Source organism: Jaculus jaculus, chromosome 8 (assembly GCF_020740685.1).
Source record: "Jaculus jaculus isolate mJacJac1 chromosome 8, mJacJac1.mat.Y.cur, whole genome shotgun sequence".
In the NCBI taxonomy this organism is placed as follows: Eukaryota; Metazoa; Chordata; class Mammalia; order Rodentia; family Dipodidae; genus Jaculus; species Jaculus jaculus.
Genome location: NC_059109.1, coordinates 467,105 through 480,905, shown reverse-complemented (window position 1 = coordinate 480,905; position 13,801 = coordinate 467,105). Strand labels below are relative to the sequence as shown.

Genomic DNA, 13,801 nt, shown 5'->3' with positions numbered 1-13,801 from the left:
GGAAGGCGGGAACTTCGGGATCAACCTTGCTCACAGCCCAATAGGGAGGAGCAGGGTAAACTAGATGGCCAATCAGGAGCAGCTCAGGGGCGGGCTCGTTGGGCGCGAAGTCTAACCCGGGAATCGCGGAGGCGGGGTTGGCGCGCCCTCCCGGCCAGGCTTCCTGGCTGTCAAACGGTGGCGCGGGCGCGGGTGCAGACGGAGAAACTCCGGGATGCAGCCTTCCGGGAGGGAGACTTCTCGAAGACGATGCTGAGCGGGTAGATCTGAAACTGGGAGGGAGAAAGCCAGGTTTGCCTTTCTTAAAAAATTAGCATCTATTCATTTGCAAGGGGAGAGAGGGGGAGTAGGCACATCAGAGCCTCCCATCACTGCAAACAAACGCCAGACACCTGCACCACTTTGTGCATCTGGCTTTACGTGGGTACTGGAAAGAAAATTGAACCCAGTCTAGCAGGCTTTGCAAGTAAGGACGTTTATTTGCAGAACACTGCAGCCCTGGACTTGCCTTCCCGCCCCCAAACAACTACCCAGCGAAGCCGGGAGGGCTGGGGACTAGATCTGCTTTGTTGGATGGAGCACTTAGGGACCTGTCTGCCCTGCTCTTTGGGGATGGAGTCACTTCCCTTAGAGAGCCAAACAGGCTGTGAGTGAAGAGTTGACCAGAAAACGAGGCGCGGGAAGCATGTGTCATTTAGATAAGCCAGATTTGGCTGCCAGCTCCTTTTTCCCCCAATGACACTGATGTGCTACTGCGTGCCTGTCACGGTCACGTTTATATAGCAGGACTAACCTGTCTGCATATTCCCAGAAACTGCCTAATGGATAACTTTGCCTTGCAGATTATTGGAGGCTCCTAGGATGCTCCGTGGCATGACTGTCCAGCTCAATTAAGACAGGGTGTGTTCCAGTTTTTGCATCGCTTCAGGGCCTTCCAGAAACTGTAGATGCAAATTTGTTGAACAGCCAACCTTGCCATTTCTAGTAGAGGCTGCCTGCGTTCTGAATTTTGACTACTTGGGCAGTGCTCAAAGCTGGAATTGAACACAGTAGAGCCAGAGAGGTGCATGGCTCAGGAGTGGAAAGTGATGAACCCTTGAAGTGGAAGAGGTGGGACACCCCCCCATGCTGCCCTGCTTCCAGCTGCTGCGTATAGGGGGAGGCCGGGGCGGTGATCTCTACACCTTCCATCCCCCAACTGGAGCTGGCTGCACCTATCGGTTGGGATGCCGGGCTGATTTGTGCGATGTAGCCCTAAGGCCTCAGCAGGAGCCTGGCTTCATCTCTGGGGTCCATGCAGAGCTGCATGCTGAGCGCCAAGGTGATGACTGGAGGGTCAGCCTGGAGGACCACAGCAGCCATGGTAAGCACTGAGTAGGGCAGCCTTACTTCTGGGTAGCTCCAGGTTGAAGGGGGATCCACTGAAATGAGATGCTGCCTCCCACCTCCCAGAATCCCTGTCAAGTTAGGTGAGTAGTCCTGTCACCCATCAGTACTGTGTACAGACAGCTGTCTGCAGGACACACATTTGTCCAGTTTAGGTCCTGGGGGTTGGGATTAGCAATGTAGGGGTATTCAAGGGCCAAACTCAGGTCAGACACAAGGCTTGTGACCTGGGGTATTGTGAGCATTAGGCTATATATAAAAGGGACTGTAAGTTCTTACTACTTATGAGCTAAGGCACTGTTGTAATTGCTCAGTCATTTACAAATTTTATTAACTGCATTTTTGAGGCAGGGTCTCACTTTAGTCCAAGCTGACCTGGAATTTACACTGTAGCTCAGGCTGGCCTTGAATTCACAGTGATCCTCCTACATCAGCCTGCCTAGTACTAGGATTATAAGTATGATCCATCATTAGCTGCATTCTTTTGATTGTTGAAATAAAAGCAGGAACCAAATATGGTAGTAATATGCCAGTAATTCCAGCACTTGAGAAGCTAAGGCAGAAGGATCATGAATTCCAAGACAGGCAAGGCTATATATTGAGACCTTGTCTCCCCACCACACACCAAAAAAAATGTAGGGCTGGGGCTATAGCTCAGTGGTAAAACACTTGCCTTTCATGCATGAGGGTCTGGGTTCAGGCCCCAGTACCTTAAAAACAAAACAAAAAAAGAACACCGGGTCTCTTGGTGCTGGGCCCAAGCATAGCAAGAGAGGTGTCTGTCCACCCATGGGAAAATCCAAGAAAAGCAAACCAGCTAACACAGAGCTTAGTGTTCTAAACTAATATTCAGTGTTCTCTGTATTCTGAAGAAGAACCAAACAGCCAGATTCTCTACTCCTAACCAGTCATTTCTGTTTCTGTTCTTGTCATTATTTGCCTTGTGCACCCACTGTCAACAGGGACTTTGGTCAATAATGTCCGACTCCCAAGGGGACACAGACTGGAGTTGAGTGATGGTGATCTCTTGACCTTTGGCCCTGAAGGGCCTGCAGGAGCCAGCTCCTCGGAGTTTTACTTCATGTTTCAACAAGTCCGGGTCAAACCTCAGGACTTCGCTGCCATTACTGTCCCTAGGTCTAGAGAAGCTGGGGCTGGTTTTCAGCCTATGCTGCCCCCACAGGGGGCGCCTCAGCGGCCCCTCAGCACCCTCTCCCCAGCCCCCAAGGCCACACTGATCCTCAACTCCATTGGCAGCCTCAGCAAGCTCCGGCCCCAGCCCCTCACCTTCTCCCGCAGTGGGGTTAAGCCACAGAGCCTGCCTGGTCCCACCCCACCTGGAGAAGTGGGAGCTGTACCTACCCCACCCTCAAGAAACCGAAGGAAATCTGCTCACCGAGTGCTGGCAGAACTGGATGATGAGAGTGAGGCTCCCATGGGCCCCCTTCCAGTCCTCATGGAGCCCAGGAAGAAACTTCGCATGAAAACCCCACTGACACCCAGTGCGTAAGTCTGCTGTCAGCCCTCTCAGTACCTCAGTGCCCTGACTCCTTTGTAGCGCCTCAGGTTGTGAACATGGAAGGTCCACAGTAGGTATGAGAATGTCAAGGGGTCTGGGTTCTCACTGATAAATGTATACAGGAAGAACTGGGTGTGGTGGTGCACGCCTTTAATCCCAGCACTTGGGAGGCAGAGATAGCATTTGCCATGAGCTTGAGGCCACACTGAGACTACAGTAATTCCAGGTCAGCCTGGGCTACATAGCCAGACCCTACCTTGAGGGGGGGGAGACATACACAAGAAGTAAGGCAGAGGAGGGAGCAGTGACTACAAGTAGAATTTTGTTTTGTTTTGCTTTTTTGAGGTAGGGTCTCACTCTAGCCCAGGCTGACCTGGAGTTCACTGTATAGTCTCAGGGCAGCCTAGAACTCCTACTTCTACCCCCCAGTGCTGAGATTAAAGACATGCACCACCATGGCGGCTATTTTTCTTAATTTTAAAGACAGAATATAGGTCTGGGGAAATAGCTCACAAGGTAGAGTGCTTGCCTCGTAAGCATAAAGACCTGAGTCCAGTCCCCCAGAACTCACATAAAAATGCCAGGTATGGTGATACTTGGGATGGGGCAGAGACAGGCTGATCCCATGGGTACTTAGTCTTTGCAGGCAAGCACCTTAACTGCTATGGATTGTCTCCAGCAGCCAAGTACTTATTTGAGAGGTAGATAGAGAATGGGCACACCGGGGCCTCTTACCACTGCACACAAACTCCAGATGCATATGCCACTTTGTGCGTCTGGCTTTACACAGGTACTGGGGAATCAAACCTGTAACAGGCTTTGCAAGTGCTAAGCCATCTCTCTCCAGCCCCTCTCACTTTTTTGTTTTTTTGGTTTTTCAAGGTAGGGTTTCACTCTAGCTCAGGCTGACCTGGAATTCACTATGTAGTCTGAGTGACCTCAAACTCACAGCAGTCCTCCTACCTCTGCCTCCCCCAATGCTGGGATTAAATACGTGTGCCACTACACTGGACTCAGACTTACTTTCAATGCTTTCTAAGTGTCAGTATGACAGGTATGTCACCATGCCCATGCTAAACCCAAGGCATCTTGTTGGATAGGCAGATGTTCTACTCCTAAGATACACAACTTCCCTGTGTCCTTACTTTCCAGTCTGAAGACTTTGCCCCCCTCCTAGTACTTAAGGGGTAATTTACACACTGGTGTATAATCTGGCAAATCTAGCTAGGTTGTCCAATTATCCAGGGGTAAAGTGTAGACTTGTGGATTTTCAGTGAGCCCAGTTTCTTTCAGAGACCCCCGCCCCCCGTAACCCTAAGCACCCAGTGAGTATTCCCAGAGCTTCCCCTGCAGTTGGTGGCAGGAAGCCCCGTGCAGCTCATTGCTGTAGCCCCAATCAGTGTTAGGGTTGTGACATCTGGTACCATGTGGCCTGTGCTGGCTGCAGCATTCAGACCTAAGGCTTTTTGATCACCAGAGAACAGACCTGGCCCCTCCAAACCAGGACTGGACAGTAGTTATGAACAGATTCCTAAATACTTCCTCCTTTTCTACTCTCCACAGGAGGTAATGACCACAGGGAAAGGTCCACTCCTGTGGACACTGACTCAGGACTGGAGCCCTCATGGCAAAGATGATAGAAGATGGTTTTCTACCGAAGATGTTGCCATTGCCAGCAAGTTACCAGTGAGCTGGAAATTCCCAATTACAAGTTATAAATTCTTGTTGCCATAGAAATCTGTGGCCAGAAGCCATGCCTAGGAAGATATTAGAGGGAGTCCTAATGGTTTTTTTGTTTTTGCTGAAACCAACATGTTAAGCCACTGAGTTACACCTGCACCTCTAGTCATGATCTTGAATGGCATCACCTGAAGCATCCTGGGAAAACACAGCACAGCCCCCAGACATCCTCACACCGCCGTGGCTAGTCCTGTCCCTGCAGTTGACCATGATCTCAGTGTCCTGGCTTTTTTCAGACCTTTGCTTTTTATTTCCAAATAAAGAACAGCTTCACCTGTGTGTTCCCTCTTCCTGTGGGTCTGACTGCTTTTCAAACCATGGGAGACTAGACTAAGGAAGTCTAGAGTTCATGTTCAGATTTGTACAGGAAGGGCAGGCAAGAGAAAAACCAAACTTGTTCACTTAAAATGTGGCTATTGTTGGAAGCAGAGGTAGGATTACAATGAGTTAAAGACCACCCTGAGACTACATAGGAGTGATGGTACGCATGCCTTTAGTCTCAGGAGAGGTAGGGTCGCTGTAAATTCACAGCCAGCCTAGAACTACAAAGTGAGTTCCAGGTCAGCCTGGGCTAGATTGAGACCCTACCTTGAAAAGAACAAGAGCAGGGTGTGGTGGCGCATGACTTCAATCCCAGCACTTGGGAGGCAAGGTAGGAGGATTGCCATGAGTTTGAGGCCACCCTGAGACTACATAGTGAATTCTAGGTCAGCCTGGGCTACAGCAAAACCCTACCTCAGAAAAAAAAAACAAGGAAAACAGAAAGTGAGCTCCAGATGGGCAATGGCTATGTGGGGACTACATCTATGAACAGAGCTATGGCCCTCAATTTCCAGGACCCTAAACTAGTGTGTATGTGTGCAAGGCTCTTTGCAAATAATCTGGCCATACCTTGGGCATTTTATTTAAACAGCACCACACTTTCAGGGTCATAGATAGGAAAGCAGTCACTGTCTATTACCCATTTCTTTGGCCTACCTCCTCTTTAACTAAAGAAAAACCAAATACAAAATTATCTACTGTGTCCCAGGCTACTTTATTTTAAAACAAAGTAATGAGTGACTCGGGGATTTAAAAATCAAGAGCATCCTTAAACTTCATCTTTCCTCCAACCACCATCCCTAAACTTCCTGTCCCCACCCTTCCATTCCCTTTAAAAGCCCAGGTTGGCTTCCCCACCCTCCTACCCCTGCTTCCCCATCCGTGGGCAGGGCAGACACCTCAGTTTGAATGCATGGGAGAACCCAGAGCAGTAACAGGAACAGAGGGTAAAGCTTCACCCTCTGGGAAAGGGACAGAGGAGTAGAGTGTGGGGTACCCATAGCCAGGAGTACCAAAATGGGGCCCTGGGGCCAGAGGGAAGGATACAGGCCCCCCTGGGAAAGGAGACCCTGCAGCCTCGAACTCTTCTCGCTGGGCATAGTCACTGCTTGAGCGCTTGCCCTTCTGGCGCCGGTTGCAGAACCACACTCGGACCACCTGGGAATGAACAGCATAAGGAAGGGACATTAGACCTTAGGCTTGGGGGAAGGAGAGGAGTCTAACTCTGGTCATGTCAACCAAAACCAGCAGCCCTGGAGAGGGGAGGAAGCTGAGTCACAGGGGGACAGGGCTCCAGGCACTCACATCCTTCTCCAGCCCCAGCTGCTCAGCTATGAGGCTGATCTGCTGCAGGGTGGGCTTCGGGCACTGCAGGAACATGCTCTCCAGGTTTCCTTTGACTCGGTTCTCGATACTTGTTCTCTTTCTCTTCCGGGCCTGTACCAGGGTCTCCGCCTTGCATATCTGGGCAGGAGGGGTGAGTTGACAAGGCTTTGGACTTGCTGAGCACACTGAATTGTCAGTGACTCAGAACAAATGCTAAGAGAGCATCACTGGATGTGTCCAAGCCAGAGCCAGGGAACATGACAAAAGACACTTGCAGAAAGGGAAGGGGTGGAGTTAAGATGGGAGCTTTGGAACCTTTTGTTTGTTTTTTCTCCAGAAAGGGTCTTACTCCAGGTCCTAGGCTGGCCTCAAACTCAGTGATCCTCCTACCTCTGCCTCCCAAGTGCTGGGATTAAAGGCATGCATAATATACCAAGCCTTATTTTTGTCCTCTCTCCACATCCAGATAGGGCCTTGTTCTGGAATTCACTATGCAGTCTCAGGTTGGCCTAGAATTCACAGCCTAGAACTTCTCCTACCTTAGCTAGGATTAAAAGCATTAAAACCAGCTTTGGTTTTATTTGCACACGTGTGTGCCTGTATGTATGTGTGGATAGGTGCACCAGGGTCTCTTGCTGCTGTAAACGACCTAAAGATGAATGTACCACTGTGCCTGGCTTCATGTGAGTGCTAGAAAATAGAACCTGGCTAACAGGCTTTGCAAACAAGTGCCCTAACCACTAAAACACCTCCTCAGCCCCACACTTGGAACCTTCTCAGTACCTTACTCACTCTACTGCCCTGGGCTGGGGGGTGGCTCACTGGGATAGCATGTGCTTAGCAGATAGCAAGGTCTTGAGGTTCCAATACCCAGTACCAGCTGCCCACCACCACCACCACATACAGAGCCCTGGTGGGAGCAAAAGCTTCAAGCCAGGGATCCCATGCACCCCTCCCACCCTCACCTCCTGAAGGTTTTCATTGTTGTCAGCTTCCTCCACCCACTTTTGCAGCAGGGGTCGTAGCTTACACATGTTCTTGAAACTGAGCTGCAGAGCCTCAAAGCGGCAGATGGTCGTCTGGCTGAACACCTTTCCTAAGGGAGGACAGTTGAAAAAGCAGCCAGTGAGGCAGTGTGCAGACCTGGTGATGTCCAGCCCCAGGCCTCTCTGAGGCTTCCCCCTCCTCACAAGTGCCAACCATTCCCAGGGGCAGCTCAAGCCCCAAATGCCTTCTCCCTCTCCACAGGTTTAGGGGTTGTTGACCCCTGAAAAGCCCACCCCTCTCCCCTACATCCTGAGCTGGAGTCAGAACATGCTGATGGAGACCCACCAAAAAGAACCCCCAGGGTGAGCCCCACATCGGCCTGGGTGTACCCCAGTGTGATCCTCTTCTGCTTCAGAAGCTTGGCAAATTGTTCCAGTTCTTTCTGAAGAGCTTTCACATCCTGGGACTGCATCAAGAAAGGCAGAGGACTCGTAAGAATAAGGACACACCTGCATCAACCTCAGCTTCCTGATCAGTCTGTGGGAATGTCTCAGCCTGCCAGGATTTACAAACCTCACTCACTGATTTGCTGCCTAGTGTGACAAGGGATAGATCTCTCCCCAGAAGCATGTATGCGATGGAAAACAGGACCTGGCCTCCATGAGAACACCTGTCAGCTACCTTGGCAAGCTTCCATCTATTAACAGGCTTTCTGGCCAGGTGCAGTGGCGCATGCCTTTAATCCCAGCACTAGGGAGGCAGAGGTAGGAGAATCTCCATGAATTGAAGACCAGCCTGGAACTACAGAGAGTTCCAAGTCAGCTTGGCCTAGAGTGAGACCCTACCTTGAAAAAAGGTAAATAAGCAGGGTGTGGTGGCACACGCCTTTGATCACAGCATTCGGGAAGCAGAGGCAGGAAGATCACTTTGAGTTTGAGGCCAGCCTGAGACTACAAAGTGAATTTCAGATCAGCCTGGGCTAGAGCAAGACACTATCTCGAAAAACTTAAAATAAAAAAAAAAAGGGCTGAAGAGATGGCTTAGTGGTTAAGCGCTTGCCTGTAAAGCCTAAGAACCCCGGTTCAAGGCCCGATTCCCCAGGACCCACGTTAGCCAGATGCACAAGGGGGCGCATGTGTCTGGAGTTCGTTTGCAGTGGCTGGAGGCCCTGGCGTGCCCATTCTCTCTCTGCCTTTCTCTGTCACTTTCAAATAAATAAATAAACAAAAAAAGTAAATAAAACCAGGTTCTCTAAGTGTTACCCTCAGTTTGAGAAAACTTATTACTATTTGTTTTTATTTTAAACTTATTTTATTATTTGAGAATGGGCCCTCAAGGGTCTCTAGCCACTGCAAACAAACTTACATGGGTACTAGGGAGTCGAACCTTGTTCCTTTGGCTTTGCAAGCAAACACCTTAACCGCTAAGCCATCTCTCTAGCTGTTTTGTTTTGTTTTTTTTTTTGAGGTAGGGTCTCACTCTAGTCCAGGCTGACCTGGAATTAGTCTCAGGATGGCCGCAAAGTCACTGTGATCCTCCTACATCTGCCTCCCATGTGCTGGAATTAAAGGCATGTGCCACCATGCCCAGCTTTTCTTTTTATCTTTTCTTTGTTTTTGTTTTTGTTTTTGTTTTTTTTTGTTGTTTTTTTTTTTGAGGTAGGGTCTCCCTCCAGCCCAGGCTGACCTGGAATTCACTCTGTAGTATGGGGTGGCCTTGAACTCATGGTAATCCTCCCTCTGCTGTGATTAAAGGTGTGTACCACCATGCCCTGCCAAAGTATTTGTTGTTGTTCTTGAGGTAGGGTCTCGCGATAATCCAAGGTAACCTGGAATTCACTATGTAGTCTTGGTGGTCTTGAACTCACAGAGCTCCTCCTACCTCTACCTCCCCAGTGCTGGGATTAAAGGCATGCACCACCACGCCTAGCTTTTTGTAATTTCTTTGAGGGATAGAATTGGCATGCCAGGGCCTCCAGCCACTGCAATCTTAACTCCAGAGGCATGCACCACCTTGCACACATGTGCGACTGCACACTGGAGTCACCTTGTCTGGTTTATGTGGGATCTGGAGAGTCGAACATGGGTCCTTGGGTTTTTTTAATTTTTTTTTGTTAATTTTTATTTATTTATTTGAGAATGGACAGACAGAGAAAGAAAGAGGCAGATACAGAGAGAATGGGCATGCCAGGGTCTTCAGCCACTGCAAATGAACTCCCAGACACATGCACCCTCTTGTGCATCTGGCTAACACGGGTCCTGGGGAATTGAACCTCAAACGGGGTCCTTAAGCTTCACAAGCAGGCGCTTAACCACTCAGCCATCTTTCCAGCCCCCACCCCAACTTTTTTTTTTTTTTTTAAAAGGTAGGGTTTCACTGTAGCCTGACCTGGAAATCATATGTAGTTTCAGGGTGGCCTAGAACTCAGTGATCCTCCTACCTCTGCCTCCTGAGTGCTGGGATTAAAGGCATGTGTCTTCCAGACCCCTTAAAAAAAATGGGTTTTGGGCTGGAGAGATGGCTTAGTGGTTAAGCGCTTGCCTGTGAAGCCTAAGGACCCCGGTTCAAGGCTCGGTTCCCCAGGTCCCACGTTAGCCACATGAACAAGGGGGCGCACACATCTGGAGTTCGTTTGCAGAGGCTGGAAGCCCTGGCGCGCCCATTCTCTTTCTCTCTCTCCCTCTGTCTTTCTCTCTGTGTCTGTCGCTCTCAAATAAATAAATAAATAAAAATTTTTAAAAAATGGGTTTTAACATCCAAAGCACAGAGAAAGAAGGGGCACACGAGGGCCTTGTATCTGCTGCAAACAAGCTCCAGAAATATGCTCCACGTTGTGCACCCAGCTTTATGTGGTCGCTGGGAATCAAACCCAGTAGGATTTGCAGGCAACTACCTTAACCACTGAGCCATCTCTCCGGTCCCAATTTTTGTTTTGTTTTTTCAAGGTAGGGTCTTGTTCTAGCCCAGGCTGACCTCAAATTCACTAGGTAGTCTCAGGCTGGCCTCGAACTCATAACAATCCTCTTACCTCTGCCTCCCTAACTGCTGGGATTAAAGGTGTATGCCACCACACCACCAGCTCCAGTCACAATATTTAAATTTATGAGGGCTGGAAGGATGGCTTAGCAGTTAATGCGCTTGCCTGCAAAGCCAAAGGGCCCAGGTTCAATTCCCCAGGACCCACGTTAGCCAGATGCACAAGGTGGTTCATGCACCCAGACTTCCTTTGCATTGGTTGTAGGCCCTGGCATGCCCATTCTCCTTCTTTCTCTCTGTCAAATAAATAAAATATTTAAAATTATGAATTATAAGGGTTATTTAAGAAGAGTTAGAATCCATAGGTAAGGGTAGCAGGTAGCCACAGCTAAAAAGAAATTCTCCCTTTATTTTGTTTCTAGAGCTAGGGAGCACACCTTTAATCCCAGCACTCAGGAGGCAGAGGGAGGAGAATCACTGAGTTCGAGGCCACCCTGAGACTACATAGAGTTCCAGGTCAGCCTGGGCTAGAGTAAAAGCCTAACTTGAAAAACAAATTTAAAAACTAGAGAAATAAGGATCATTGTGTCCATGTGTGTTTGATTCTAAATTCACTATACTCTCCATTTTGTTTTGAGGGTCCTGAACTATGCCTTGGCATGCACACATAAAGTACAGCAGCCGTTATGCAATTTTGTGAGGTTAAGACAGGGTCCTCCTAGGTAGCTAGCCTCGGACTGCAGAATCCTCCTGCCTCAGCCATTCAAGTGCTGGCATCACAGAGCCAGCTTGGTTCTCACTGCACACCTTTAAAACAGCAGCTACACAAAACAGACAAAAGCCCTGACCTTATGGAGCTGCCATTCAAATGTGAGAGACAAATTCCTGCTATACCACAGGATAAAAGAGGCATGAAGAAAAGTAAGGCAGGACAGGGTACAAGATTGTGGAGGCTGGCACTTTTATTTTTTTATTTTGGTTTTTCGAGGTAGGGTCTCACTCTAGCTCAGGCTGACCTGGAATTCACTATGGAGTCTCAGGGTGGCCTCAAACTCACGGTGATCCTCCTACCCCTGCCTCCTGAATGCTGGGAGTAAAGGTGTGCGCCACCACGCCCGGTGAGGCTGTCACTTTTAAATAAAATGACATTTAATAAGGCCAGATGAAGTGGGTAGAGTGAGAAGACGCTGAGTGAAACCATCTGACTCACATTCCCAAGCAGATTCCTGTAGATGTGGAGGCCACAGAACAGAGGGAGGAGGCAGAGGTGTAATAAGGAGGATGTGGCCTCCATTCCAGCACAGGTGGTGGTGGCGGCGGCGGCGGTGGGGGGAGGGGACAGGGCATGACTGCAGTAGGTAAAGATAGCAGAGCTTCCTACAAACTGGACGGACACAGGATGTAAGAGGAACAAAAATGGTTGGCTGTCAAGGGGTGGGGACAATTCAAGGCCACCCACTCAGAAGACAAAAAAAAAAAAAATGTGCACGTGAGTCTTGAGGAGGATGAAAAGGGACCCCAGATAGAGCAGAAGTTGCAGGACTGAGCCCTTGGGCACTTCAGTGAAGGTGGGCCAGCCCTGGGGACAAGAGACACAAGCTGTGAGTATACAGCCTCAAAGTGGTCCCAGAAGGCCGACAGTCCTACCAGCTTCACCCAGCTCCTCACCAGACTCAATTCTCTATGTGTCCCCAACCCTTGTTAGCTTTTCTAAATCCTATTTTGGGGATTTGGAATAAGGTAAGCGGCACTCCAAGCCCTGGTTAAGCCATTAAAACCTGTGAAATAAGCATCTAATGCCTTCCTAGGAGACTGGGGTTGTTATCGAGATGTATGAGAGAATGCTGGAACGAGCACAGTCAGGCACTTAGGAAGGGAACCCCGACTGCAGCATTGTTATTCCTAACACCTGCTTCCAAGAGGCTGAGACAACTGTTCCAGAACTGTATCCACTCACCCCCTCACTCACTACTAGAGCTGTTCACGCTTGCCTAGGGGAGCAGTGGCCATGGGAAGAGCTATAGGCCATCAGCTGCTCAGCAAAACTGGAGATAATTTCTCCCAACCGTGTCTTTTTCTTGTTTATAATCTTAAGAAGCGAAGCTAAAATTGGTTGACTCTGGTTGAGGGCAGACAGACCCTAAATTTGACTGGAGATGAACCCCACTCCATACTCACGCAGTCCCAACAAAAGCAGCTATCAGAAACCCGTCACACCCAACCAAGCTTTTCAGGAACAATAACCCTGGGATAAGAACTGTTTTGCCCTCCCCTCCATGCTTAACCCCTCAGGCCAAGATCCAGAGTGTGTGATAAAGATCAAATCTGCCTGAAAAGGGAGAGGTGGAAGGAGGGACCCAGTCCTGCCACAGGCTGGAGCTGGAACTTGCCTGGTGCTAAGCCAGTGCCCAGGCAGAGAGACCTAGGAAGTGCAGGAGAATTGCTCCACCAAGGCCAGGCCTGAGGGACAATCTGGGCCAGCTTCCGATTCTTAGAATTCCAATTTTGAGTTCCCACCTTGTCCCGGCCTCCCAGCCATCAATCAAACCCACCTTCTCTGCTAGGGAAACTATCGGGCAGGCTGCCCTCAGGTTCCAGACTTGGGTAAGGAACTAGAGTACAGGTGACCACTTTCCCCTCACTGCGGCCTCTGCCAATCCAACCATTTCCAATACTTAGACCTTGTGTCATCTCACTCACTCACCTCCTCCGGGTTTGACTCCAGGTTCTCCACCTCCACCTTCACCGCACCGGGGTGGGGAGGGCAGGGCCCCGGGGAGGCCCCCTCTGAGTTGCTCTCCACCCCGGCTCCTGCCTCGCCCTCGGGCTGCAAGTTTTCCAAGCCAACCTGGGGCATCAGGCCCACTCCAACCTGAGGTCCACAGTATGCCATCCCGCCACAGAACTCATAAGGAGAAGGGCATGGGGAGAGCCCCCATACCTCCGGGCCTGGTCCAACCCCGGGCCCGATTCCTGGCCCACCAGGAGGGCCTTGGAAGCTTAGCCAGGTCCGAGGGTCCACCCAGCCCGGCTCCAGCCCTCCTGACCCACCACTACCACCACCCGGCGGGGGCGAGAAGGCAAAGTCCGAAGCCAGGTGTCCGGCCATGGGGAAGACGGGCACCCCAAGCCGGGGGCCTGCTGGTAGGAGGGCTCACCAAGAGACTGCTCCGCACCTCTCACCCTCCCTCCCCAATCCCACCCACTAGCCTTGACCTTTGGCCCCGCCCCCTGGATGGGTGGAGGAGCAGGCGCTGGGGGCGGGTGGAGAAACTGAGGCGGAGGGTGTTAGCCCCAGAGTAGCAGTGGTGTCTGGAAGGAGACAGCAGGGAATGTCCCCTTGGGTAGTCACTACGTGCTGGACCCCAGGGGGAGCCTTCACTCTCAACCCCCTAAGACTGCACAGGCCTCCCTTGGGCCTAGTACACCTCAGAGCTGTCGGGGATCCTTTCCACAACTCCACATTCCTCAGACACTTGGCTCTGTCCCCTCACTGGGGCCCACCAAGCCATCCTCAAATACTCAAGCTCTTACTGAATGTGCTCC

At 50.4% G+C, this 13,801-nt stretch overlaps 2 protein-coding genes across 3 annotated transcripts; one reads left to right on the top strand and one right to left on the bottom strand.

Annotated features, from left to right (window-relative positions):
- The first annotated feature begins 146 nt into the window (after window positions 1-146).
- Window positions 147-4,935, top strand: Tcf19 (transcription factor 19). 2 transcript variants are annotated; one of them, XM_045156588.1, is made up of 4 exons: window positions 147-291; window positions 843-1,363; window positions 2,349-2,892; window positions 4,469-4,935. In XM_045156588.1, exons 2-4 carry the CDS (start codon window positions 1,126-1,128, stop codon window positions 4,473-4,475), a joined length of 789 nt encoding a protein of 262 aa, XP_045012523.1. In that variant the 5' UTR covers window positions 147-291; window positions 843-1,125; the 3' UTR covers window positions 4,476-4,935. The 2 variants fall into 2 exon arrangements, with proteins under 2 accessions (XP_045012523.1, XP_045012524.1); XM_045156589.1 differs by having other exon boundaries at window positions 161-260.
- A 911-nt stretch (window positions 4,936-5,846) lies between these two features.
- On the bottom strand, window positions 5,847-13,364 carry Pou5f1 (POU class 5 homeobox 1). The gene is made up of 5 exons (XM_004671889.3): window positions 12,960-13,364; window positions 7,625-7,745; window positions 7,258-7,388; window positions 6,272-6,430; window positions 5,847-6,124 (listed from the first exon to the last, which is right to left on the bottom strand). Exons 1-5 carry the CDS (start codon window positions 13,362-13,364, stop codon window positions 5,867-5,869), a joined length of 1,074 nt encoding a protein of 357 aa, XP_004671946.1. The 3' UTR covers window positions 5,847-5,866.
- Window positions 13,365-13,801: the final 437 nt, after the last annotated feature.

Excerpts from the sequence above, each read along its gene's own strand:
- Tcf19 (XM_045156588.1), top strand. The coding sequence starts at position 1,126 with ATGCTGCCCTGCTTCCAGCTGCTGCGTATAGGGGGAGGCCGGGGCGGT. Across the intron at positions 1,364-2,348 it reads GGAGGACCACAGCAGCCATG|GGACTTTGGTCAATAATGTC; the intron begins GTAAGCACTGAG and ends CACTGTCAACAG.
- Pou5f1 (XM_004671889.3), bottom strand. The coding sequence starts at position 13,364 with ATGGCCGGACACCTGGCTTCGGACTTTGCCTTCTCGCCCCCGCCGGGT. Across the intron at positions 7,746-12,959 it reads TGGAGTCAAACCCGGAGGAG|TCCCAGGATGTGAAAGCTCT; the intron begins GTGAGTGAGTGA and ends TTCTTGATGCAG. Across the intron at positions 6,125-6,271 it reads AGCTGGGGCTGGAGAAGGAT|GTGGTCCGAGTGTGGTTCTG; the intron begins GTGAGTGCCTGG and ends GTTCATTCCCAG.